The following is a 27509-nucleotide window of genomic DNA, read 5'->3' on the forward strand; positions in this document are numbered from 1 at the left end:
TTCTACACTGGCTGTAGCCAGAAAGGCTTTAATCAGGGTTTCTTGTTGAACACATCTAAGATTAAAATGTAATAATGTTTTACCTGGATTTAGGTGGACACTGAGATTTTCTTACAGGATTCCCCTGGAATGGGGTGGCTATTGGCACAGACAGTGGTTGTATATGTGAATAACATGCCCTTCATTAAGCATCCTGACCTTGCTAAAAGAGCTTTCCTAGCTTTTATGGTTGATGCCCCAGTATCATGGTGGTACGTGTCCCCCAGATCTGGCAAAATCTGGTGTAGTTTGCAGGTCTGAACAATTCTCACGCCTCGTGCCCTGTTTTGTTGGATGCCCTGTTGTTTTACTGTAGTCCTATAGCAAGTCCTGCTCTGTGCCACCTTGAGATGACTTTGACTTTTATGATTTGAAAACGCTTTTAGTATCTTGGCATATCTTGAAACTGATGTAAACGTGAGACAATGATGTCAGTTCATATTTCCTATGTTGATTTTACGTGACTAATTTAGGGCCTTTGTTAACATGCTGCAAATGTCACAGATTTAACTTCTCAATAGTTGAAGGTTTGGGTTTTTAATGACATTTTGTTGGAGATAAATACACTCATTTTCACTCCTACTTTAAATTACAAGTAAGAAAATTTTCAGATGAGCAAAGCTGATATTATTTATATTATTATTCAAGCCAATAACGAATCTGGAATTTTGTTGGTGTAAAAATAAGGACCTGTGTCAGTGGACAACTTAAGACATAATATTTATTTTTTTTTCTGTATCTCCAAGCGTACCCTCCTTTTTCTTCCTATTTTAAAAAGGAAAAAATAACACTGGGGTAGGAGGGACATTCTTCTTCATTAATCTCCCTACTTCCATTGCTCAGTTGGGACTGAAGAATCAAAGTGTACATACCATACCACTGCTCCTGTTACATTTCAAATTTGCCAAGAAGCAGAAAGAGTCAGAATATTTCTTAGGGAGACTTCCTTCTGCAGGCATTTGAACCGAGGCCAACCCGTGTGCCAGAATGGTGGGTACATCTGGGGGGTACTCCCAGTCCTGGTCTGCAGGTGAAGGGCTCTAGGCTTCACCTCGCTGATGTGCCCGACAGATAGGACACACAGCATTTGCCCTCTGATAAGGACAAAATGGATGTAGACATTCCTTACATTATGAGATTTTTGTAGCTCCTCTCAGGCCGGTGGATTCAGAGGACTCAGTGAAGGGGTCTTGCAGTATGATTTAGGATTTTTAATGCAGGCTCTTGCTTTGAACCCTCTCTGGAGGTTTCTCTTTGTCAGTGTCCCATCTCCTGTCATTGTGACTCCCCATCAGTGTGCCATCCCCAGCAGCTGCACCTTTCGATGCTGTGCCCCTTAGCCATGGCTTTCCTTCCCCACGGTGTACGAGGGCTCAGGCCTTGGGAAACTCTACCTGTGCTCAGGATCTGATGTCCCCCTTGCTGTTCAGCCAGCTTCAGCTGCATGTCATACTGACACCTTCTTGTCTTTTCTCCTTTTTCACCATTGGAACAAGGTCTCTGTGCTTTGTGGGTCCTAACAGTTATACTTTTGTCATCTTGGTTTTTGCAGTGTTTTTTACAGTGACTTTCAAGTACCCATTTGGTCAGACCTAGGATTTTCCTACCAAGAATGATGGAGTCAGTGGTCATAAGTAGAGACAAATTCAACCCACTCTACTAGCAGAGCAAAATGAGTCAGTGAAATTATATCTTGTAATTTAGACCAGAAATATGCCTACAGTATCAAATCTGCTATGTTTATTTATAGCTAAAAAAAAAATAATCTAAACCTATGTTGTGTTTCTGATTATTTTTTTAAATCCACATTAATCTTTAAGAACATTAAGATATTTGCATTCCTTAGACTGTACAATTATTAATCCCCTTATCTGGCTTGGAGTTCTCTGTGGGTGAATGTATTCTTGAGATGATCTGGATGTTAGATTTCTCCAGCAGGCGCAAAAAGAAAATACAAAAGAGAGAGAGGAATAAACAAATTCAAACTCAGCATGCTGCTTGTTGAAAATTCTCATTCTAATAAGTTCATTTGACCTCTCAGTCTCCGTGAAATTAAAAAAGTCACAGCCCTGTTTGATTAATAAACTGACTTAAGATGGAGGGGGTGTGTGTGAGTGCATGTGTGCGAATCAAAATCCCTGGCATATTAAGTGCTGTGAGAGGTAGATATGGAGAAGGAATCAAGCTAAGGGAAGAAGATCAGGGGATCAAGTCCGAAAGGGGTCCCTCAGAGCTTGAGTGGGTAGGACATGATTTTTGTTGTCTTAGTTCTGTGATGTCATGTGTCATAAGATTAACTAATGGATCAGTTGAGACTTAATGGATTGGGCATGAATATATATAAAATAGTATCGAAACAATATTTTTATGAATTCAGTTGTATTCAAATTCTAACATAGTAGTAGTTTAGATTCTAGCCTATTTGAAAATTTAGGCTAGAAATGAATTTGAATTGAAACAAACAAGGTTTATGCCAGAGAGGGTTATCAGGCAGAGACTGGAGCAGCCCAAGTGACCACAGCTTCATCTACAGAGTGGCTGTCACTGCTGAGGAGAGCTATGCTGCTTTCTGAAACTGAAAAGTAGCTTTAGCTATAAAGCCACAAAGGAACATGCTGCTCTTGGAAGCTGAATATCTAGTTCTCCCCAGAAAGAAAATGGAGTAGCATTAAAAATAGGTTACACATAATTTTTTTACTCCTTGGCAGGTCTGGTATACTGGTGCCTTATTGATAAATGCAAGCAGTGTTGATTCACTCTAAAAATACATGCTGAAGCCATCACATTCAAGAAGGAGGATAGCTTTGTGTGTGTGTATGTGTTTAGCCCACATGTTTTGTCTGAAGCAGATGTGGTGGGATCATGGCCTCCCTTTCACTGACCACTGCAGCCTTGAATTTTAAATCTGTAGCTGAGAAGTATTTTTATAGCTCTCCAGCAGAGTGAATGCTCCCTGCAGAGCTCCAATGCTTTCCTAGCCCATTTGGCTGTACTGGTGTGCAGTGCCTCTGGAGTTGCTCCCCAAGGGATATGGTGAAAGTCAAATGCACTTCTGCAGCTAACAGTTTTTTTCTACCTAAGACAGGTGCTTTCCTGCTCAGTGTGGAAAGCAGTACCTGCATATGTTTGTGTCCTGCATGCTACATCCATACTTGGTCTCGCTCAAGTATGTGAGCTCCAATCCTGAGAAGTATTGGATTGCAAGACCAGTGTGCATGGATATTGCTGCTTTTTTTCTGGTTTGTTCTTTTTTTCTTACTTCCTATCTCTCTTTCTCTCTCTTTCAAAGGCCTCTCACACCTGATGATGAGTGAACAAGGTAAGTCCTTTGATTTTCTCTTTGTTTCAGTCACTGATAATGAAAGAGCTTTGTCCCTGCTCTTTTTCTGGACTTTGCATGACAAAAGCAACTAAGCCTAGTGGGTGCCAGTCAAGCCATTTTCATTTTTTCCTGTGTCCCATGAGCTATGGCTACTTGTCAGCCTGGGACTCAAGTGCCCAGGAGGGAGCATGAAATAATTTCATGGACAGTAAAAAGAGGTGTGCATCCCCCTTTCATACAGTTCACCAACTATTTTATTTTGCCATTTCTTTCTTGTTTTGCCAGCTGTAATGATTCCCACTTCTGAAGGGTAAATACAGACCTCAATGTGGGTCTTTTTCAGAGTGCAATTAAAAAAAAAAAAAGTAAATAGCCCTCATGGTGTGATTCTAATTCATTATGAATCCTGAGGAAAACTGCATTTAATGGCCTGTAAGTCCTGTCTCTGCAATTTAAAATATTCAGATATGCATAGATCAGGATGGTTTAGAAAAAGAACAGGGCTCCCCCCACTTTAGGCTACAAATGAGATCTAGGCGTATATCAGAATTCGCATTTTAGTACCTCAGCTGGGACTGTGTTACAGATCTACTGGCTGTGACACGATGGGATCATTAGTCCCGTTTTGTATTATGGGCATATTTTGGCGAGCAAAAGCTGGTGAGGAGAGGTGAGGTGAGGAGAGGGGTGATTCTGTTTCTCTCTGACAGTGTGAGTATCTTGCCAACATGATGGGGGAGAAGTTAGGGAGCACTGGTGACAGAGTTAGATCTGGTGATGCATTCTAGTCTTGCAAATGCAGGAGTAAAATGGTTGAAGTTATAATGTGAGGTGTGTGCACATGGTGCACTTGAAAGACCAGACCAGATGTCTGCCTGTGGGGAGAAAATGTGAATTTTGACTCTAAATCCTGCTGAGGCTTTCCTAAGCTAGATGTACGCAGTAGTGCTTTTACCATTAAGCGGACACGTTTCTGAGGTTAGACAGTCCAAAGAGTTAGTAAGATGCAATGTAGTGCCTCTGAAGACTCAAGAGTAATTAGGTGTTGAATCAAAGAGATATAGTTTCTACATATCTCAGTGGAATGTAGAAAAGCTTAGGATATAATCAGTTTTTATTCTGTAGTTCAAGACAGCTTTCACCTCTGAGGTCATGAAAGCTTAGGAAACAATCAGAAGGGAAGTTGGGGCTCACTCATCACTTTCTGTACTGCTTAGCATCCCTATTTGGGGAAAGATAGGTAAAGAGGGCTCTTTCTGAGTGCATGTCAAGACCATGGTATTTGGCATGTGGAGCATCTAGCTAAGCTCTGGGCAACGTCGAATTCCTTCTCCATCCCTACGTACTGCTCAATTTGACTCATGGCTCTCTAGTCATACTTGTTGAAGGAGCATCCAGCAGATATGTCTCTTTGGCATGTCCTAGTTCCTCAGGATACAGCTAAGTATGGCAAGCCGTTGACAAAGAAAGGATAATGGCATGTTGGGAGGGATCAGTACAGCTAACTTACATGGCCACTTTTATTCTCAGTAACACTGAACATATCTTTGTAGCAGTCTGTGGTTTAGCACTGGATTATATAAAACAGATGCACTTGGCCATTTAAATTACAGGTAGCAACCCAGCTTGCTCATGAAGACTTGCATGACCTCTTCAGGCCTGTATGACTGTCATCAGCCCTTCTATACTCCCTTGCCTGGCAAAAAAATGTGAAAACTATCAGCTTCTGGCAACTGCAGCCACCCATATTTATCCATGAGGCATCAGGGAACAGTGGCTTCTCTTTTTTTTTGCCAACCAGCTCACAGATATTCCCTTTTGATAAATATTTACCCTCTATAAAGATATAATGGATATAAACTTTGTAAATGTATATGTGTGAGTAAATATGCAATGTCAACATTATATGCAAATACATTAGCTCTGGTAGGTGAAATATGTTTAGCAAATATATTACCATGAGATTTATTTTTTATTTTCTGTCCTACTATGTTGTTTTCCATGCTATTTTGGTTTTGACGTGGAATGAGGCATATCACTGTAGTGCTATTGCATGAGGGGTTTGCATTTCTCAGGAGAAAATCAAATTAAAGCCAAAGGGCTTAACAAGGCAGTTGCTGGTTGTACTGTCAGTTGTTTAAGCCTTGCTTTGTGCTTCAGTTGTGGTGTGTCTCCTGGTTTTCCTTTGAAATTATGCTTTGTTGGATTTGTTTGCTACATGAATATGCTTATTTCCTTGTATTTGCAAGTATGGCCAGTGACATAATTTTCTGTTTTTTTGTGCTTCCTCCTTTTCTTCTCTTTTGCTTCCTCCATGATGGACACCCCCCTTGTTACTCTTCTTAACTGGACACACACCCTCCTGTCTGTAGGTAGAAGTAAAGGTAGAGATTGCATTCTTTCTAACATTTCATTGCTTATAAAATGTTTGCCAATGGACAAATTGTATTTTTATGAATGTGATTCATGTTGGAATTTAATGCCTTTACTTTTAAAAGTCTCTTAATCTTTTGTGTTGAATTATGGAAGAAATATTTATTAAGATGAATCCTTTGAGGCCTTCTTAACAGATGTTATTTTCTCCCCGTTCACACCAAGTATGGGCTGTGTAGTGTCAGACTGTCTGTAACTGGTGATGCTGGGGTGCAAAGGGACCGCCAGTTCAGTCAAAGACATAGGCAGAGACCAGTGAGCTGGTAGAGCTGTCTCTCTTGCACTGGAGTGATGACACTGCTGTGAAGTGGGACTTGGGCTTGTCCAGTACCCTTCAACAATGGAGGTCTTTGAGCTATCATTTCTCCTCCCAGCTCTGCTTCCCAACCTCTCTGTTAGTTTTTCAAAGAGAAATTGAGTTGCAATAAGCTGCAGAGGAAACAGAAATGATCAGCACTGCTAAACAGAGGGGTCCATTTCCTTTGCAGCTCAGTACAGCACAGGGCATGTAAGGCTGCTCTGGGGCTCCAGATTACTCTTCAGCAATTCACACCTGTCTTAAGCATGGAGAGGGCAGTCATCCATCCCTAATCAAAACTGTCAAAAAGGCAAAACGCTGCAAACTTGCTGTGGGTCTCCTAGACTGGAGGGAAGGGTGAAGATTAATTGATAAATAGAAGCACAGCTCAAGGAAAATCCATTTCTTTGCCCTCTTTTCCAATGAGATAGATGAAAAGGTTGTTTTATGCTGAAGCTTACTCCTTTTCAACAAAGACACTGCTGAAGAATCCGATCTATTGATCATCATAAATTGAACACGTTGGAGGGTGTTGGGTGTGCCCATGCCAATAAGACACTGGGGGATGAAATGACTAATTGTGCTACTATGAATTTGGGAGGATATGAGAACTCACAGGATTTGTTCATAATAACCTTCCTTTGAGGCACAAACAGCCTATGCTCAGTGTTCACTCCTGTAACGCCTGAATTCTTTGGAGGACAATGGCATATTAAATACTTTCTCTCCATGTAATTCCTCTTTCAGGTGCCCTGCTTTCTTGTAACAAGTTTATATTGTTGAATTCTCTGTGATGGAGTGCATCATGTAAGCAGTATTATTTGTTCTTTGAGGTTGAAAAAATATTCAAGTAATTAGTTTTATAGCTTTTCTATCCAAAGTTGGGTGGTGGAGGATAATACATAAACTGTACTCAGAGCTATCTTCTTGTGTCTTGTGAACGTCATAACATAATAATCACATATATACACTGTAGAAAATGTGAGAACCTAAAGCTCTAAGCACACCATACAAAATGTTACTGTGCCTCAGCACAGCTGGCAATAATTGAGTTAGCTGATGTATGGATTAGTGTGATTTAAGAGTTGATGCAGATCAGTGTGAGACTTGGGTGGTGTGATATTGGCTCATATTGCTCATTTCTTTTCTTGGGTGGCATTTGTGCTACAGGCCAGTCTGTGCAGGACTAAACTGTAAGTCTTTTCTGAAGCAAAGCTCCCAGTTGAGCCTGTAGGAATGAGTATTATAATATATAGTCCACAATTCATTTGTATGCACTGAAACTTAATTTATTGTGTCATTGAGTGAAAATGTTGTTTCACTTCCCAGCTACTTGTAGTTTTTAGCTCTACTTACAGCAAGTGACTTAATCAGATAGCCATCACTCTGTATGAAAATTGGCATATATTCAAAGGGCTCATGTGGTGTAATTTTGACCCCACACATGGCTTTCAGCTCACAGAGAAGGTGGTACTGGATGCCTTAGTGATTGTACCTGGAAAGTTCATCTTTTTTGGCATTCTTGTAGTTTTCAGTAAAAACTGGCAGCCATACTGTCTCATGCCACATAGCCAAAGGATATGATGTATTTGATTTCATAAAAGCTCTTCACAACGTATGGCAGTAATATAATATATATTATTTGTTCTCATGGACAGCCTTTGTTAAGGAAATGATAATTTGCCTTTTTGCTACCTTTCACCATTCTCTCATATATGTAGTGGGTTTTGTTTTACCGTAACTCTTGGTTTGGATCTGGCTTCCATTGATGTTCATGCCCCCTGAGGAAATTGGCTGTATTCCTGGTGGGACTCTGCTATTTTTGGTGAATGAAGTCCTGTATCTTAGCATTCACGTTGACTTTAGTGGGCCAAGATTCCCACAAGTAACTGAGGAGCCCCAATTGTCCTCTCTAACACAAAGGATGCCAGTGAGGTGTGGATGGTTTCTTGCTGTCCACAGTACACCTGTATGCAGTCTGCTGATACCTGCTTCTCCATTATGGCAGTGGCCTCCTTCCCTTCAATGGTAACTGCTAGGGATGAAAAACTGCACAGCTGCACACTCATTTTCAACATGTAGCAGGTTTTTTCTCAGGGAGAAAAGAGAGAGTACTCACATATTTCATGGATGGAACACTTTCTAATGCATGTTGTGTAGACCAAAGGCTACTGGCAAATTCCACATGTGGTTCTCAGCATTGCAAAATCAGATTATCTCTCTTGGCCTTAACTGCTCTTAACCCAAGTAGGTCTTTTAAGTCTTGTAATGTTCAACATTGCTCTTAGTGAACAGCGTGAAGTTGTTATTTCTTTGAATTGTTCAATAATATTGATCAAGAGATAATGGCACAGAAAAAATGAAATAGCATTTGCAGGCTCAGATAGAAAGAAATGAGTGGACCTTACTGATCTAGAAAATAATTTGGAAGAGTTCTTCACCAGTAATACCATTAGGATTTGTATTGGCTTGTATCAGAAATAGTGTGGCCAGCAGGACTAAGGAAGTGATTGTCCCCCTGTACTCAGGACTAGTGAGGTCACACCTCAAAATACTCTTCAATTCTGGGCCCTTCATTACAAGAGAGAGAGTGATTTGTTGGAGTGGGTTCAGAGAAAGGCAATGAAACTGGTGAAGGGCAAGGAGCACAAGTCTTACGAGGCTGAGGGAACTGGGATTGTTTAGTCTGGAGAAAAGAAGGCTCAGTGGAGACATTAATGTTCTCTACAACTACCTGAAAGGAGGCTTGAGCAAGTGGGGTGTCAGTCTCTTCTTCCAAGTGACAAGCAATAGGACAAAAGGAAATGGCCCCAGGTTGTGCCAGGGGAGGTTTACATTGGGTGGTAGAAGGAATTTCTTCCCCAGAAGGGTTGTCAAGGATTGGAATAGGCTGCCCAGGGAAGTGGTTGAGTCCCTATCCCTGGAAGTATTTAAAAGACATATAGATGTGATGCTTAGTGACATGGTTTAGTGGTGGACTTGGCAGTGCTAGGTTAATGGTTGGACTCAACGATTTTAAAGGTCTTTTCCAACTTAATGATTCTGTGTTTTCAAAGTGATGTGAATAAGTCCATCTGAGTGGCCAAGAGTTTATGCAAATGTTAAAGTGAAACATCAATAACAGATCATTTGTGCTCTGTACATATCTAATTACACAAGCAGAAGAAACAACACTACACTAATCTTGCCAGCCTTGGCAGTGCTTTTTAAGTTTGGCTTTGTCCTATAAAATATCTTAATATTTGGGTTTTAAATGTGACTATTGTATGGTTTTGGTCTCTGCAATTATAGTCCTTTTGTTAATACTTTTAAAATATTGGTATTGGGTTTGTTTTCATTTTGGTGGGAAGAAAATCCTATATTATTAGAAGGACGGTGATTCTCAGTTTCAACTTTCCTCATAATGACTGTTTAAAAAATAAATAATTTCATGTTATGGTTAGCAAATACCCAATTTGTAAAACCTCTTTAATAGAATCAGTGCCCCTTGAATGTAGATGTCCTTCTCCTGGAATAAGTTTTTGTAAGCCAATTTTTGTTGCTGGTTTTATATTTTATTTAGGGAAGAAACAAATACTTCAATGTAATTCTCATAAGCCTAATTAGAGATGATTGCTAGTTGATGAATTTCAAATGTAAGATACTGGGACATTTCTGCAAGGCATTCATCCTATTTCTTTATACTCCAGAGGTGATGACATTTTCTGAAATTTGGTGAATGGAGCCTCTTAAATGTTGAATATCAGCTACCGCAAAGGAATAGATATCTTGGAAACATTTTTTCTTTTTACGCCTCTTCGTAATATATTTATGAGGATAGACAAATGAGAAAATAAACAGGACGTTTCTGTACATTATTTATTGCTTGTGCATATGAGCATGTGTGTTTACAAATAATGTGTTTAAATAAAATATTTCATAACGTGTTAAGTATTTTGTATTTCATAAGCAATTTATTTTTTTTTTCTCATACACTTTCTTTCTGCTTTATTTTAAAGCAGTTTCTCTCTAATGTCTGAATAAACAGCTTCATTGGCTTTCATTTTTATTAAGAAGGATGATTCCTGTGAGAGTTAAAGGCATTGTGGTCATGCTGTGTGCAAACAGGAGCTAAAATATTGTCCTTTTATGCTGTATTGTAGTCTTCTGGTATTGATGAGGCTCAGGTTTCACTCTGCCCAGAGAGAGTGTTTAATTGATATCATTAAAAGGCTTTCTTTTCTTCCACTGTTTTCTTCATTTGAGACATTCAGTGATGTGTAGAGATGCAGAGGTAGCAAAACAGTCCATATGCTTTGTAAAAGGCAGACTAATAGCACTTTTGATGGACATCTGATTTTTAAAGTGCTGTATCTTTCATTAAAATTTACATGGAAAGTAAGGACAAGCACAGTGACATGAAAGCTAATGCAAGTTGCACATCTTGACATAATAACAATCACAAGAAACTGGAGATCCCAGATGGCAGCTTGGCCTTTGCCATCCTTTTAATAAGCTACTAACTGCTAATTATTGCACTCTTATGGGCAAGTTAATTTACTGTTGACTCTTAAAGAGACATTGTGCCTTTTCTTGGCATTTAGGTTTTTCGGTTTAGATTTGAGAGTGTTTTTTCCCTGCAGATTGGAGTCCTTCCAACGGACAGTAACAAAGAGGCAAAGAAGCAAAGAAGGAAATGGAACATGATAAGCAATGTTTTCTTTGATAATAGCAGAATATAGGTTGTGGGTTTTTCTAGGGCATGGATTTAGAGCTGAAAGGACACCAGCATGTATATTAGATCCAGGATTTAGGTTTTGTATTTAAAAGAAAGCCCTTCCTGCAGAGTTAGTATTATTAAAAATAAACAGACATCTTTCCCCTAAATAGTTGAAGCTTCAGATTCTGAAAATGAGATAATCTAGAAATACAAAATCGAAGTTAGAGGTTTATTTCTGTTGCCAGAGATGATTTGGAAGTAAATTCTCAGCTCACAGTTCTAAAAGCTAAAACATCTACTGCTTTTTTGGAAAAAAAAAGGAATTTTAATATTACTTACCTGGTTGTCATAATACAGGGAAGGAGTGGTATCTGTAAACAATACAATTTTTTAAAGTGGTCTTTTTCTTCTTCCAGTTGAAAGGGACATTTGGTAATAAGGTTGGTCAGGGAGAAGTTTTGGTCTAAGAACCTATTTAGGAATGAAGGAACAGCTGCAGTTTAAATGGACTCTAATTCTCACAGTTAATGCTGTTTTGTGAATGCATGATTCTCTGTGATAACATTTGGAGGAGTGATGGTGGGTAATAGCTTCTTTCCTGGGCTTTATGGTAATGCAGCAAAGTGGTGATAATGCCATCAGGAACTGAAATAGACCCTTGTCACACACATCAGACAGCCCTGCAAAAAAATAAAACCCAGTGGAAGAGGGGGGTTTCCTCTTTTAAGGCTCATTGTGGCCTTCTGTGGACAACAGTGATAACATTATGGTATTAACACTTCAGAAAGTGTGTGCTGTATAAGCTGGATCTTATGCATTAAGAGTAAGCACTTAGAAGCAGCACCCTTATTTGCAGTGTTTTACCACACAGTAAATATTTTGACTAGAGATTACTGGATAACATGCCATACAAATGGTTGTAAAACTATTACTGTGAAGAAGGTCATGCTTTCTCAAGTCATCTGATATAACTCACCCAGTATCATCTCTGTCTGTTATTAAGTCATATCTAATGGTGTGTGATTTTCCCCGCATCAGTATTCCAATCTTTGATTCTGTTTTTGGCAATGCACCATTGCTACTCACTCATCTTCCTGTGATACCCACCACCTTTCATTTATTTGGTCTTACCTCTTCCATGGATCTAGAGCTCCTTCTCATGTTGGCCTTCATTTCCACATTTGTTTCAAGAGCCTTGATAGTTCAGAGTGCACATATCCAAATAGAAATCAGTACTGATAGTCTGTGATATAAGGGAAGAAAATAGAAAACATCACTACAGATAGCAAGGAATCAGGTGTGAATCCAGCACTTACAGGTTGTAATGTATTCAATTGGTTTTGTAGCTTTTTTGTTTTGAAATTTATGTTACAGATGACTTATCCTGCAAGTTGCTGTGTTGAAGGTACTGTGCTCCCTAAACAGCTGGCAAAGCCCATAGAAATGAAAGGATTTTTTGCAGCTGGTAATGTATTGTGTACCTACAGGGATTAAGACCCCAAATTCTGTTTTAGCAGGATTTTTTTGTGAGATGTTGCTCTCATAGTAGGTATGCTTCATATACCAAGATGCTTGATGTAATGGTATTCTTCACTGTACTGCAAGGATTTTATTGTGGTATAACTGATATTGAAGCAGAGGAGATGCACTGATGTAAAAGAAATAGTGCAGGGAAGAATGTGGCTCTGAGACTGTTCCAACACTGAGGGATTCTGTATCATTCTTGCTAAATGATGGCCTTGATGCTCCTCTTGCTAAAGTAAAAGACTGCAAAGCATTTAATAGAAATGGTCCTTTACCAGCACTACTTTGTGGGGAAAGGCTTTAAACAGAACTGGTACTTTGAGAATTTGTGTACACAGTTGTCACCATTAAAAAAAGTCAGTAGCATTTGCCAAGCAGTACCACACTGTGGTGCCTGAGATAGTGCTTTTTCTCCTACAGTAGAGAGAGCAAGAAGAATGTAGTATATGTAGGTAAGTGTTTACGATTTGATTCTGTCAATTGCATGCATGTTAATTGAGCTTTTCTCTCAAATCACAGGTTGATTGGGGAACTGCTTGTGGGTCAGATTATTTCTAAAGCAAAACACGATTTCTTTTTTTGACCAAATTCTTTGCACTGAAGACTCAAAAAAAGCCCCATTTCAGTATTTGTTTTAAAATCATATGGCTCTGTGATTGTTAGTTGTTAGTAGTGGTAAGAAAAATGTGTAATTTGAATGTTAAAATAATTGTATTTCAAAAGGAGCTGTGGTCTTGTTAGGTATGGTGGAATTGTATTAAGCCAGCGTTATAAAGCACACACCTTTATTCCCTCTAATTACTGGTATATTAATAATGACCAGGTTGATGATGAATGTGCTGATCACCAGCTGGGATCAGACAATCACATTTGATTATGTAAAGAGTTAGTTCCTATAAGCCTTGAAATATTAAAACTTGGCTAGAATAAATATCACTGAAGAACCTTTGTCTTTTACATGTGTATTCAGCTGCCAGTTTTCTGAGCAATTCTTGGTTCATTCGGTAATGTTGGGAATCAAACTGTGAACAGTTATTTTCCAGCCCTGTGAATGTTGATAAAAGGATCTTGCATAGCTGTTGGCTTGTCCTGTGAGGGGAGAGCACACTGCTGCATCGCAGCACAGGGATTACAGACTCTCACTTAGTTCTGCATTAAAGATGCTGCAAGCTTTCATAAAAGCCAGGGCAGCACCTAGCATCGCTGTGCATTTGCATTTCATGGCTCTGACAAAGGGCAAACGTGTTTCAGGCACCAGTGCCTTGCAGGACTGACCAACTCCATCATCCAAAGAATATATTTATCTGGCCATTTTCAACTACACATATTTAATTTGGATAGTCTTACTCCACAGACAGTCTCAGTGAAGTCTGCAGGCATGTAGGGCAAGCTGCTTTCTACATCTGTTTTTATCTTTCATTTTACCAAATTATTTTTTTTTTCCTCCGGAACTTGTTCAGTTCCTAAATATCCATTGATTTATCTCTCCTCTATTGCTAAATTGCTGAAAAGATACATAACTTTTGTTCTTTGTCTCCTGGAATGCTGTCATAAAGAATACTTTCTGGTATTGATCATCTGCAGTTTGAAAAGAATATAATTTTTGCCACAATGTGACAGACCATTTATGCCAGACTGTGGAAAAATTCTTTTCCTAAAGTTGGAAATATCAGAGTGTACAGACTGTGAGGCTCTCTTTAAAAATGACTTGCTTTACTTAAGGTATTCAACTCCTGGCTTAGAGTTTCAATTTCTCAGACAATTTTTGTATTACTAGATATGATACAAGAGGCATCATTAGCAATATTTCTTTGCTACATTCTTGTACTTTATTTATTCTATCTGTTGACTCCATCTTTAAAATAGATGTGTTTTAAGAGAAATCTGTGGATGCTTCATTTCCTGCCGTGGTCCACTGTATGTCCATATTGGAATGAATGTATTATGTGGTGGATGTGGTTATTATATCGTCAACCAAAAATGCAGCTTTTTTCTGTTAGTGCCAGTTCCCTTTGACTTTCGAAATACTGGGCTTTTATGTCTTCTTCTTGGGTGGGAGGAAGAGAAGAGTGGGGAGATAATGTCTGATTTTCTTTTTTTTTTGTCTCCTAACGTACTTCTATTTAAGCCAGTATATTTTCTTACTAATTTTCTCCTTCAGGTGTTTGCTATCAATCTGCTGAGTTAAACTTTGTGCTATTCCATCAGGCAAGTTTGGTAGATGTTGATCAGTGCATGAAATCAGTTCTTAAATGGTTGCAAAATTGCCTTCCTTCAGACTGTTTTGATCACAAGGGCTTTCAAGTGTCAAAGTCATTTGGAGAACTAGATAGATAAAATGCATGAGCACTAAGCTTTTTCCAGGATAGAATAAATAAATGTGTTTTCTACTGTGTGCTCTGCCTTTGATAGTGATTTGTTAAAAGGGAAAAAAAGAAAGGCAATGATATTAAATATTTACAAGAGTGATTTAGTTGTGTAATCTTGTGCTATGCATCCCTGTTTAATAGTGAAATCAGCTACTGCTGAAGTAAATGCCATTAAACTGGTAGTGCTGTGAAGGTCACTGCCTATACAATGTCAAAGTAATTTATAGAGAATAATGATTTTTGTCAGCTTTCCAGTGTACCAACCTCCCTCCTTTTTGTCTTCTTTTTCAAAAATAACTGAGAAGAAATTTATTCAGGAGTCACTTTCTCTCTGACTCTTCTCCTGTCTGACTGATTCGGGAGCTTGAAACCTCTCTACAAGTTTCCCTATCGGTGTCCTCAGCGGATAGACACTTATTCCTTCTTTCTGGCCTTGAGTGCATTACAGCTCTGTTTGCTGGGATTTCCAGTTGGCCGTTTCTCAGCAGTTCATTTTAAGAGATGCTGAATTATGACCTCCACTCGTATGAGTGGTTGCTTTTCTCCCCTGTGCTGTTTCCAGCCCTGTCTGTGACTCTCCTGAAAAATACCTTTTTGTGTGCTGATTGTTTGTCATCGGTAGTGTGCATGTAGCGTGTTGATATCCCACCAACCTCCTGTCCTAATAAGTGTCTTATAAATGCTTGGGATGCATTCCTAAATAGCGTCATGCTTAATGGAGAGGCCTCACAAATGGAAGGTGTGTTCTTCACTCTGCAGCTTGCCTTCCCTGTGAATTGTCAGGGCTTTTGTGCCTCTGCAACAGTGGAGTGGGGACAAAAGCCCTTCGCCACTGCACACGGAGGCTGCTGCATTGAGGCTTACAGAGTGTCCTGAAAACAATACACAATGAGTACAAAACATTGTCATTCAGCTTTACATCCATCCAGTGAGAAGGTTAATTATTTGTTTTCCTTGTTTTACAGTTGAATAAGCAGAAGCACAGAGAGATGGAGAGAGCTGGAGGAGAACAGGCAATAAATGTCAGAGTTCTCTTATCCATTCCTGTTTCTGTAAGCACCAGTGCAATCTATCTTATAAACCACCAAATAACTTGCTTGTTCTACCAAGGACTCTCCCAATTAGATTCTACTTGCTAAAGCAATTCTCTAAGAAGATTAAAACTGTATTTATCTATTGATAAACAAGTACATGACCGTAGAAATTGCAATCATATTTTGCAAAGGGAGCAACACATATTCTGTGTGACAAAAATCTACGGAATGAAAAAAAAACCATAATGCAGAGGTGCCCTAAGTATACTGTGTAAGGAGTTTGCTGGGAGATTACATCTGAGCACATGGATGTGGGTTTCTCCTTTGAAAGCATGAGTTTTATGGGCAAGTGGAAAAGAAAAAAGGTACTTAAATAGTCAAGGAATGGAAATGTTTTTTTCCGTTATGATGAAGAAGGATGGATGTAGAGCATCAGTAGTGGAAAGAGTGGGCAAATGGGATGAATGAGAAGGGAAGCAGAGGGTGGGGCAGCAGAAGGTACTGTTGCTTGAGAGGAGTGTCCCAGATAAGTTGGTGGGAGAGGAATCTGCCATGAACATTGGTCTTCTGAACAGAATAAGGTGGAAAGATTACACATTATTTTTTTGCTGACTGTGAGGCACCTAGGTATTACTATTGGTAACTTATGTTGGTTCTTTGAGTTTTTTGTCATCTCATTCCCCAGTGCACACAGGAGGAGACTGAAGCCTTCATTTACTGACATGGCTTTTCATGGTCTTCTTCAGGCCCATTAGGGGACCTTTTATCTGTTGTGAAAGAGGCTAGTTCAGCAGGGCGTCTGGAATGGATGTGCATGTGCATGGTTAATTCAGGTCTTGTGATTTCCTTTAGTCTGTTTTGTCTGGTTCTTTGTCTCTTTTTATGCCAGTCTATGATTAATATTGAGTTCTTCCCAGAATGCTGTCAATTATCTCACAGGTGAAAGGATTAAGAAAGAGCAGTGAGAATTACACCGGGATTAAATAACACTGCCTTTGGAGGGTATCTGTGGATGTGGGTTTTGTGTTGTTTTTTTTTTCTTTCTAAGTGAAGAGAAAGAAGAGAGAAGCCAGCTCAGCCTTCAGGTCTCTCTGGGGAGGAAAGTAATACCCTTGAATATGGAAATGTAGCATCTCAGCTTGGGAGGAGGGCATGCTGAGAAAGGAAAGGTAATGTTAAGGAACAAGATTTAGAGTCCTCAGTTCAGTTCTTGGTTGCTCTGATTTTCCTTCAGGCTGTTCTGGTTGCCTACAGTGAACCTCAGCTTGTCCATGTGTGAAATGAAAGCAGTGATAACTTTCCTATCTTATGTTACATGAAACTAAATTAATTACTTTGGTTTTGGGTAGTAAATACAAAAGGATATTCTTCTCATGCCTGTGCTGTGGTCACACATCCACCTGCATGATGTCAGATGTGGTTAGGTTAGTGGTGGGATATTTCCATCCCTCCATTATCTTTTTGTAATGAGGAGGGCAGACACTATGCTGACAGAAACAGGGGGCCTAGCCCCCTGTTGAGATGAGAAAAGGAACTGCCCCATGGGACTGGCAGACTATGTATCCCAGACTCTGGAGGGGTAACAGCTTGCAGGCTGGGCCATGCCGCGCTTCATCTACAAACTCACCTGAAGACTGGCTTGTGCTTATACAGGGCCTGGCAGATGTCACTGCTGGTGGCAGCCTTGACTTTGGGTTGCAGTCCTGGGCAGAGAGCCCTCTTCATCACCTCTCCTGATTCTGGCACCATTAGGGTGCAGTGCAGCACTTCCTGAGGACCCTGAGTGAAGTTATGCTTTGGTGTTGAGAATGCAACTAATGCTGGGAAACAGGAGAGGAGTGATGGGAATGGGTCAATAGCTCCATCAGGTGCCCAGCTGAGTCTGTGTGTGATGGGAATAGCAGCACACAAGGGTCCATGCTAACCTCAGTATTTCTGGAGGGGCTTGGGTGTTTCTCAGGAAGATATAGCAGCCCCACTTTCAAATGAAGTTGAGCTTGAGGGCAGTTTTTTATCATAAACTGCCTGAGGAAAGTTTGGTTTTCATAGACTTGTAGAATAGTCTGGGTTGGAAAGGACCTTTAAAGGTCATCTAGTCCAATCCCCTTGCAATAGGCAGGGACTAGATCAGGTTGCTCAGACACCCGTCCAACCTGGCCTTGAATGTTTCCAGGGAGGGGGCATCTACCAGTTTTCTGGGCAGTCCAGTGATCCACTACCCTCATTGTAAGAAAATCTCTTCCTTATATTTAATCTTATATCTAAAACCATTACCCCGTGTCCTGCCACTACAGGCCCTACCAAAATTTCTGTCCCCAAGACTAATTAGTTGCAGCTCCTACTGATCAAAGGAACAGACTGGAAGGATGTTCTCTATTTCTACTCAGGTTAGCTGAAGCAGAGACAGGCAAATTACCTTTTAGGTGCTGGCTTCCCACCTTGGGGCTGTGTCTTGCCTCTGGACCTGCTGCCTTCTCTCCATTGCACAGCATCCAGCTTCTGGGAGTCACTGCTGGCTGCCCTAACATATTTTGCCCTGGTGTGACATCCATCCTAACATATTTTGCCCTGGTGTGACATCCATCTCAGAGAAGTGACCAGGGCAGAAACTTTTCTTGCCCTGCCCTTGCTACTGTTCATACTTTGTGTTTTCCAGCTGTATGTGCTGTCCCCATTCACTCAAGCCTTTCAGCTCTGTCCTAAAGGAATAGGAACACAACAGTGACTATGGCTGTATCATCATTACCCTCTATGTTACAGGAACCAAGAAAGGGCCAGTTAATGTTTATTGTCATTGCTTTTGTGATAAGTATCAGGCAAATCCTGACTTTACTCATGCTCAGTTGGTGTCAGTTAAGAGTCAGGTGTCAGTAAAATGAGGTGTAAGTGGAAATAGGGAGATTGTTCCCTGTTGAGTCCACACAAAGAATTTGGATGGAGTTACCGCATGCACATTCCTGCATGCTTTTTTAGGCTCCCTGATACTTGTTCCTTACTCCTTCCCATAATCTAATTAACACTAATCTTTTATAATGCAGATTTGTTGGCTTTGATTGGAGTGTGTTTGGCTGATGAGGCACCTTGGGGACAGGAGCAGAAAGTTCCCAGAGCTTTGGCTATGTAGAATATGATCTGGCAGAAGTTAGAAATAACACTTTCCATGAGAATACCAATATCCCGATAGTACTATGCCATAATAAGTGCCCAAGCCTCTGTTCTCTTTCAATCTGGTGATCAATATTTCTGTTGTCTTTTTTATTCTGATTTTAATCTTAATATGTCAGTTTGTTTTACCTTGTTTGTCTTGATGGATAGCTGTGACTCAAAATTCTATTTTGTTCCAAGTGTATTTTTATCAGAATAACCCTCAGTGTCTTTTGATCTCAAATACCTATGCCAAACACATTTTTATGTGTCTTTTTATGTTATCCTTCCTGAGTGACTAGATTTGGAGCTGTAGTACAGCTGTTTAGTCTTGCCCCACAGGTCAACCACACAAACCTTGATTTTGACTTGCTTTGACTTGTCATGCCTGATAATACAGCACTGCAGCCCTCTGGCAGCCTGATCTAGGGCACTGATGCCACCCCACTGCAGGGACTCAGAGTTAGTGCTCATCAGTCTGGATCTTCAGCAAGTAGAGGTTTGTGGCACAGTAGAGCTAGAAACAAGACACACTGGTAGAGCTGTGAACAAGAGGTACTGTGTAGTCACAGAGTGCTAAGTATTTCCCACCTAACAGATGAAGGACAGAGATTATCTGATTTTCCACAGAGAAGGGGTGAACTACTAGTGCCAGGAACAGAGCCCAGGAGCTCATATTCCTGTTGACACAGAGCTTCTGAGCTGAGTGCGCTTTCAGTTGAACACACTAGGTACAGCAAGTCACATCAAAGCCATACTTAGATGTGGGCCTAAGCAATGATATTATTCTTAGACAATCTAAAATTTGCTTCTGTTGCATTTTTTTAGTTTTTCACAGGTGAGTAATATTAATTAAAAAGTCTGCATTTGAGACTCTGGCTTGCCAAGAAATGGGAAAATTAACTTTCATTGTACATGGAGATTTCACTTTGTTAATGGTGTGCTTTAGAGAAATGGGGAACACTGGAAGAACAAGACTGATTCAGGAGTCTCTTATTACAAGATTACCTGCCTTTTACTGAGCTGTGTATTTATTACATGGCAAGGCTCTAGTTACAGGCCACTGATTGCCTAGGTTCAGGTGTTCACCTGCCAGCTTCTGGATGCCTCATAAACAGCTGTAAATAGAACTGGTTATTCAATCCACTCATAAAGAGATTTGATTAGGTCTCTAGTCTTCCCAGGGTACAGTGTCTGACCCAAAGCAGGCAGCAAGCTGTCCTGCCAACCCACAGAGCTCTTTGCTGGTATTGTTACTGCTGCTACCGCTGGAAATGTTTAGAAATGTTCATATACATTTTCAAAAGGGTCTGGAGCAGTTGACACAGGGGCAACAGGTCAGGGACAGTCAGAGTCTCCTTTTTTATCCATTTGTAATACACCTTGCTGTCAAGTGTTGGCATGGTGGGCTGCTCAGGGAAGGAAAGAGCCAGTTCCTCTCGCTCTGTCACAAGGGTTTGGGGGTTCATATTCCACCCTTTCTAACTCTTTTCCCCCACCTTGATGTCATTACTTCAAAGAAAAAGTTTTAAGTACACCTTTCCTATTATAATTTCTAGTGTGTGAGACCCTGAAGTCTACAAGATGTCTTTGTGCTGTATAGGATGATAATGATTTATGTAAAAATTAGCCAAACCCACAGACAGTAGGATCATCAGGCTTTTGTTGTGTGAGGCTGTCAAACCTGTCTATATTTTTCTAATAGTTGTGGTGGATTTTGTGTATGTATGTCTTGACTATATTATCAATAATATAACCATCATTACATAACCCCTAGTCCTTGTCTGCTTTTGTATCTCCTGTTCTTGTATATTATCCTTAGGAGAATAAAAAGCTATGGCAGCTTTTCAACAGTTAGATTCTGCATAAAGCTGAATTTTAGTCCTTAAACACTTTCATGAATTAACTTTCAAACTGTTTCTTAAAAGCCTTATCAGCCTCTAATAAAATAATGGAAGCAGTATTAAGAATAATGAATCTGTAACTATACAGAGTAACAGAACCATGAGCAATCATCAGTGGCATTTAATAAACAAAACTCATAGAATACATTTGATTACTTTTGGACTGAGCTACAAAATTAATGGATGAAAGGAAAACAATGGTTGTGATATATCTAGACTTCAATGTATTATTTGACAAAAGACCCTATATAATCTTACTTGAAGAAAACAATTAAAATTTGGCTTTAACATGAAGAGTTTTCTAAAATAAATTAGCAATACAAAATATAACAGCATTTTCATGAACTGGGAAGGCTAGACAAATTGGAAGTTACTGTTATTTCTGTCTAGTGCTTTTCCCAGTGATCACAAAGAGGGGAAGAAATGACACATTAATGAAATGTGTAGATTTGACTAAAATGGGATGAATTGCAATCATCAGTGTGGATAGAAAACAGCATTAATGTTGCGTGAGTACCATGACATCCTTCATAAAGCAGTAGGTGGATAATTCATCTGTAGAGATCTGATAAGCTTTACCTAGACTAAACTGTTACAGGCCTTAAATATGTCAAACAGTTTGTAAGAATTTTGAAAGGGCTTGATGATTAAGATCATGCATGGCTTGATTATGAAGGAACAGCGAAAGACCTAGTGTGTATAGCTAAACTTCATGCTGAGGAAGTGTCAAGATATGAAATGAACGCCATCTCCAAGCACATATGGAGTATAAATGCACAGAAGAAATTATCCTGCTGTTGTCTCAGAGGAATTACCTGGGAGAGGTGCCACTCAGTCATTGAAAGTTGTTTTAAGTCCAGTATCGAGAGGGAACATCTTAACAATGAGAACTATAACATTAGCTTATAGAGTACTTTACTAAGTGAAAAGATGGGAGCCTCTGAGTTTTGACAATTGTATTGAAAATAAACCAAATGAAGTTCCTGTTCTTGGGAGTCAGTCTCTCTCCCCCACCTAGTAGATATGAGATGATGACTTAGAGGAGGATAACTGCTTTCCTTTCTTGAAAGCTCAAATGTACCATGATATATAGCTATCTGTCATTTTCCAGAGGATCTTTATCTGCTCCACACTGAAATCCTCTGTGTGTTGCTGTAGTTGATGTCTGTATATCTGAGGGAGCAATAATCTGTTGTTGTATCAGCTAGCAATATAAAAATAGTCTACCAAATACAAACAAAATGTTTCCATAAAGGCAACTGGATGGTTTGCCATAACTACATTAGTGCTAATGCACTACCAGGTCTCTTTTTTCTTTATCCATGTGTTAATTTTGTTCTTCAGTCTCCCCATCTCTTCTAGCTTAATTACCCTCTGCAGACTAGAGGCTGCTGCTGCCTTTTGGCTTCATTACTGGCTTTCATTTTCATTAAGAACCTTGTACTAATGGGCTGTTATAAAACACAGTCATCACTGGCAGGTGTTGCCAAACGACTCTCAGCATGATGGTATTTCTGTGCAATGGAGCAAACAGTCTGGACATTGGATTTGTAGAGCATCCAAGGGCTTGGGATAGAAGGCAAAGAGAGAAAAGTTTGTCAGATCAGTACAAGGAAGCCCTCAAATGTTCACATGAACAGTAATGGAAAAAGGGTACTATGAGCAGTGGGCTTGTTCTGAGTCCTCCAATTGTGCCAGTATCTGCTCAGGTTGAACATCTTCTCAAACAACTGTGTAGTAGTGATGGAGCCTGTATCAAAACCAAAAAAAATACACTAATCCTTGCAGCCTTTCAGCTTAGAAGGGAATGAAGACCTGAACATCACCTCTTTGACTGAGGGAATTCATATATCAAAATAAACTCTGTGGCTCATGCCATCCAACATTAGTAATGGGAATGCATATTTCTGCTGCAGAGGTATCAGTCATAGTTGCCTTTGTGTGCCTTCTGAACCATTTAGTGATGCTGGAACAAATATTCATCAGGAAAGAGCAAGGATTTCCTGTATTGTCCTTCAAGGAGCTGATTGTCCCAGTCAAAATCACTAGAGGCATGTCCCAGAAGAAACACTGTACGATTTTAACTCTTAAGAGGGGAATAAGAGTGTTTCAGCACTGAGAAACTGTAATAGGGTCATTGTTCTTGTTGATTTGAAGTCCCATAATTTTTCTTATTGTCTCCAAAAGACCATAAAAGCTCCCCAGTTATATACCAAAGCAAGTACCGAGCAGGGGGATATGGTCAGGATATGGTGGCTCCACTTGCTGATAAACAAATTATCCATTTGCGTATTCTTTTCTGGCTTCTTTTGGATTTGGTTATGTTTCCCATTTGTCCTTTTCATTCTTACCAAATGCAAGTTTCTTGTCAGCTAAGTGATCTATCTGTGCTTTAAGAGAGAGTGACAGCATAGTATCACTTGCAGAGACATAGTGTCTTCTATCAGTTCTTTTTTGTCCTTTCTCAAGGCAGTGCTCCCCTGAACTAGAAGGTTTTTTTTTTTGCAGAGGGACTGATGTTACAGAGTAGGCAAGGAACGCTTGATCTGACTGGCTGCAGGATATGCATTTTGACTAACTGTAAGGTGTGTGTTCATCTAATTCTTTACCTTTTAGCAGTCCTTGGGCCACTTCTGAGAAGGAACGGCTTTTCACAGGTCAGTGCTGTTAGTCTGCAGCTGTTATTGGAAGAGAGCAGTGTCCATATGACACGCAGAACACAGCCAAATCCAGTAGCTTTTGCTGATTGTGTGGTATGTGGGATTTTGTTTTACTCCTTACTATGCCACATTGTTCTTTCCTTCAGGGGATGAGCACCGAAAAGGTCTTTGAGAACAAGGGACTGTCATTGTGAGGCCTGAATCATGTAGCGGAGGGAGAAGACCTGGAGTGTGCAATGGAACAAACAGAGGAAGATTTCAGTAGACAGGGGATTTACATCACTACATAGCTGTGGGAGAATACTGGCGGAAGTAAGAAAAAAGACAGATTGTAGAGGTGGTGGAAGAACACTTTTTCCCAGGGACCTTGTTAATGCTTGTGCACGCTATGCTGCAACCCAGAATAGTACGAAACTGCACGTTGAAAGTCGAGGGAAAAAGTACTCCAGCAAAGGCAAGGCAGGTAACTGAAACCTCTTTTGTTCTAGTCTGCCCTGTGTCTTTGCTTTTCATTTTCTTCAACCTTAAAAATATATTTGACTTAGTTCTGAGCATAAAGCACTTGGTGGTCCTGCTCACTGCATGCACAAGCCTTAACTGATCTACCTTTAAGTTCTGATCCTATCAGAATCCTATAACAATATGAAGGAGACTTGGAGTGAGTACAGTGTGTACATGCAGGTATGTGATCTCCTGAGTGGCATCCCTGCAGGTGAGAATATTTGAATGCAGGCTTTGCTGGACTTGTGTGACTCTTGCTCCTGCAGCACTGAATAATGCCAGAAACTTTCTGGTCACCTGAGCTCCTCTGTGGAGGTACAGCTGCTGGACTTCCCTTCTGCTTTTAACCCTGTCTGACATTATCTCTGCATTGTCATTGTCCAGGCTGAAGTATCTGCAGCTGAAGGCTCATTTGCCATCATTTATTTAAGCAAATCTCATGGGAAAGGACAGTGTTTTAGAATAGGGGAAATTACTCCTGGTTAGAAGCAAGGGTAATGTAAATAGGTATAAATCTCTCTATCCTTTCCTCCAGTAATTCTGTCTAGGTCACACTGTAGAGCTTTGCCAGTACATGCTTAACTGTGACCCTGTGTTTCTTCTGTGTCTTTTCGTTGTACTTGCATAGACATTGTGTATTTCTGGAGGATTCCACTTGTAAGTGATCAAAGTTAAACGTGCAGAAACTGGAGCTCAAATCACTTCAAAGTGGATTAGACTAAATGATGAGAATACACTGCTGGAGAATAATCTTATAGTGAACAGCAGGCGGTTTGGGACAGAGCGTAAGTTGCCGTGACCTGATAAGACACACGGAAAGGTATTAAAGAGCATTCTAGTGGTAAATGTTAGTTATTAACACCGTTGCCTTTATGTTCTGGTTTTGGGTTTTGTTGTGGTTTTTTTTTTTCTGTTAGGCTCTTTAGTGCTGGGAAGAACTTTTATGCTAGAAAGTTTCTCAGTACAGATGGCTCTTCTGTTATGTTTGATTTGGAATAGTAGAAAAGCGAGAGGCCAGTTCTCCTTACTGTCTCACTGGCACTCCCCATCTGTGAGTCAGATTTCTTTGCCACTATTGATTTGTGTTCCCATAATCACTGTGTGGGTTAGGGAGTGATTAGTGTCTTGTCTTCCAAGGGGAGGGGAATGAAGAAGGTGCTTTAGGAAATTAGTAGGATAGGAGGGAATAAACCCCATATATTCTTCATTATTTTTGGACATTAATGCCATATTACTCTAACATGAGATTTAACTATTCATCAAGAATGAGGTAGAATTTGGTCTGATAGGTTTGAAAAAGCCCTGTGATGGGCAGAGCCATTATCTTCCTCCAGAAGGTGATTTACTTGTTATTGCTGGGCTGTGACTCAGGCCTTTCCTTCTGAAGGGATAAATCATTCCTAGCAGAGTAAATGTCACATGGAGATGTATTGGTGACTCCACAAAAAGTTGCCCTTTAACAGCTTCCTGGTAACATTTCCCTCGCAGGCTTGGGTAAATGTGATGACAAAATAAAGGGAGCATCTATCCCCTTCTTCTGCCCCTCTTCATCACAGCCTTTCAGTCCCACCTTGTGGCCATTGCATCTTAAAGGGCATGACTCAGATCACTGGCAGAGCAGATAATGCCAAGCCAGAAGGAGACTGGACAACGTATAAATCTCAGGCCTTGAGACAGAAGCTGACTGGGATCACACTGCATAATCACAGAGGCCATGCTTTGCCGTGGAGTACATCAAGACAACTTTCTTGGAGTTCAGGGGACTCAGGCTAATTAACACCAAAGAAGAATCCTATTGACAGATGAATGGAGGAGGTAGCAGGTAGTGCAGGGAAGGTGAGAAGGTCACAAAGTGGAAGGCCACAGCTTCTGACGAACCTTAAACTTAGGTTTATGGTTGTAAGCCAATAGGGAAATTACCTGGCTCAACATTCTTGCATTTACCACTCTCATCAGTGTAATAATGTCTGATTCTTTTCCGGCAGTGGACTTTTATGGAAGGATCTGGCTAGATCAGGGTATTGAAAATAAAAAAAGGGATATTTACACTTTCTTATACAGGACATCACTATGAATATAGTTACCTTGGCTAGCGAAGACTGATTACTCTTTCCTTCTGACAGCAAAATGAAATGGTAGGTTTTAGTCCTGCTGTGAACAGGAAGGGATAGGGGTTTTCATAATAAGGTCTTGCCTTCATCTCTGTAATGACTTCATAGAGGCTCAGGCACTGCATGGCTGACTGTTTCTACTTGTTTTTTTAGGTCTCTAAGACCTAAAAAATACTTGCCTGTATATAACAGGCCTACCCTAAGAAGGCAAGTGTAGGCCTATTAAATACAGGCAAGTTCCAGCTTGGGAAAACATCAGTTCTTTCCCCTGAAATCTGTAAAAATGAGCAGCTAATGGCTTATCATTAAGAGTGAGCAGCTATAGATGAGCTGTGTAAATATGGGAATAGATACTGTGGTGACAGACATTGCTGCAGAGCTATCTGTACACAGGCAGATCAAGGTGTGAAGCCTGGAGTAGCATAAATATGTTAAAGCCAAATATAGTGGAGGTGTTAGTGTAGTAAGATGCTTAATGAGGCTGATCATCAGTGGAATTTTTCTGGGGGAAGGGAATAAGGAGGAGGGATCAGAATTGTGAGGAATTGCTGCTGAATTACTATCCAGGGAAAAGGGGCTTTCTTGATTTGAAAACAAAAGAGGCTTCCCATGGGGGTAAGTGCTGCCACACAGCTCGTCAGATAGCAGAAGTGTTGTAAGAGAGTAAAAGTAGTTATAGGAGTTTGTTGTTTGACTGTTCTTCAGTTTCCAAAAATGGAACAAATTTCTAGTTGTAATAATAAACACCTTTCCTGTTTTCAGCAAATGAAGTTTACTGCCAAAATGTTGCAAGCATAGAAACTGGGGAAATAACTTGGATGCAGGGATGTTTTACACAGCTGTATGCCTGAAAGTACCCTTTGTTGAGTACCGCAAGGGAGAGCCTGTGAGTAATGGAAGAGTAGACCTGGACACTCTCCCTCCAAAAATGTTCTCTCCTTGAATCTAAATGGTGGCTTTTAGATTTGTGCAGCTCTAGTGATTTCAGCTGAGTAACTTCTAGAATTGACTGTTGCATTTTCAGAATTCCTTAAAATTTAGATCATGGGGACTAGCAGTAGAAGTCAGTGAAAGAGGAGAGTGAGCAGTTTTTCTCAAGCACCTTGAATAATAGCCCCTTAAGGTAGTGTTATTGCTGCAGTAAATTCCTGAGGTTCAAAATTTATCTCATTTTTCAAACTCTTGAAGATGTCCCAGCTGAATTAGTGAGACCTATATCTTTCCGTTTCCTCTGCTGATAGAGCTTAGATGTTCCCCTCCTTCTGTTCCTCCAGTCTTGGAACTGCTGGCACAAGAGCATTTCTCTGACCAGCCCCTGTGCTTGGAGAAGCCTTAAGTTTTTCAGTTTCCTGTTTGTTTTCATCACCCTTTAGCTGTTGTATTTTATCACTCAAAACATTTCTTCATAGTAGAGGTGCTATGAAAGAGAGGACAGAAAGCTTTGCTGTGTTGATAAAATCGTAGACACCGT

At 40.1% G+C, this 27509-nt stretch overlaps 1 protein-coding gene across 26 annotated transcripts in view; it reads left to right on the forward strand.

The window, feature by feature from the left end:
* The window catches only part of NRXN3 (neurexin 3), a 1041771-nt gene that overhangs the window by 91409 nt on the left and 922853 nt on the right, over positions 1 to 27509 (forward strand). For 22 of the 26 annotated variants that reach the window (XM_061463692.1, XM_061463704.1, XM_061463706.1 and 19 more), the window contains exon 4: positions 3329 to 3358. The exons of the other annotated variants lie outside the window; for them this stretch is intronic. In XM_061463692.1, the coding sequence (XP_061319676.1) occupies positions 3329 to 3358 (30 nt within the window). The remainder of the gene's footprint in view (positions 1 to 3328; positions 3359 to 27509) is intronic. 26 annotated transcript variants of the gene reach the window in all.

Source organism: Pezoporus flaviventris, unplaced genomic scaffold, assembly GCF_033815535.1.
Source record: "Pezoporus flaviventris isolate CSIRO_AGI_PZ_B2104156 unplaced genomic scaffold, CSIRO_AGI_Pfla_v1 ptg000036l, whole genome shotgun sequence".
In the NCBI taxonomy this organism is placed as follows: Eukaryota; Metazoa; Chordata; class Aves; order Psittaciformes; family Psittacidae; genus Pezoporus; species Pezoporus flaviventris.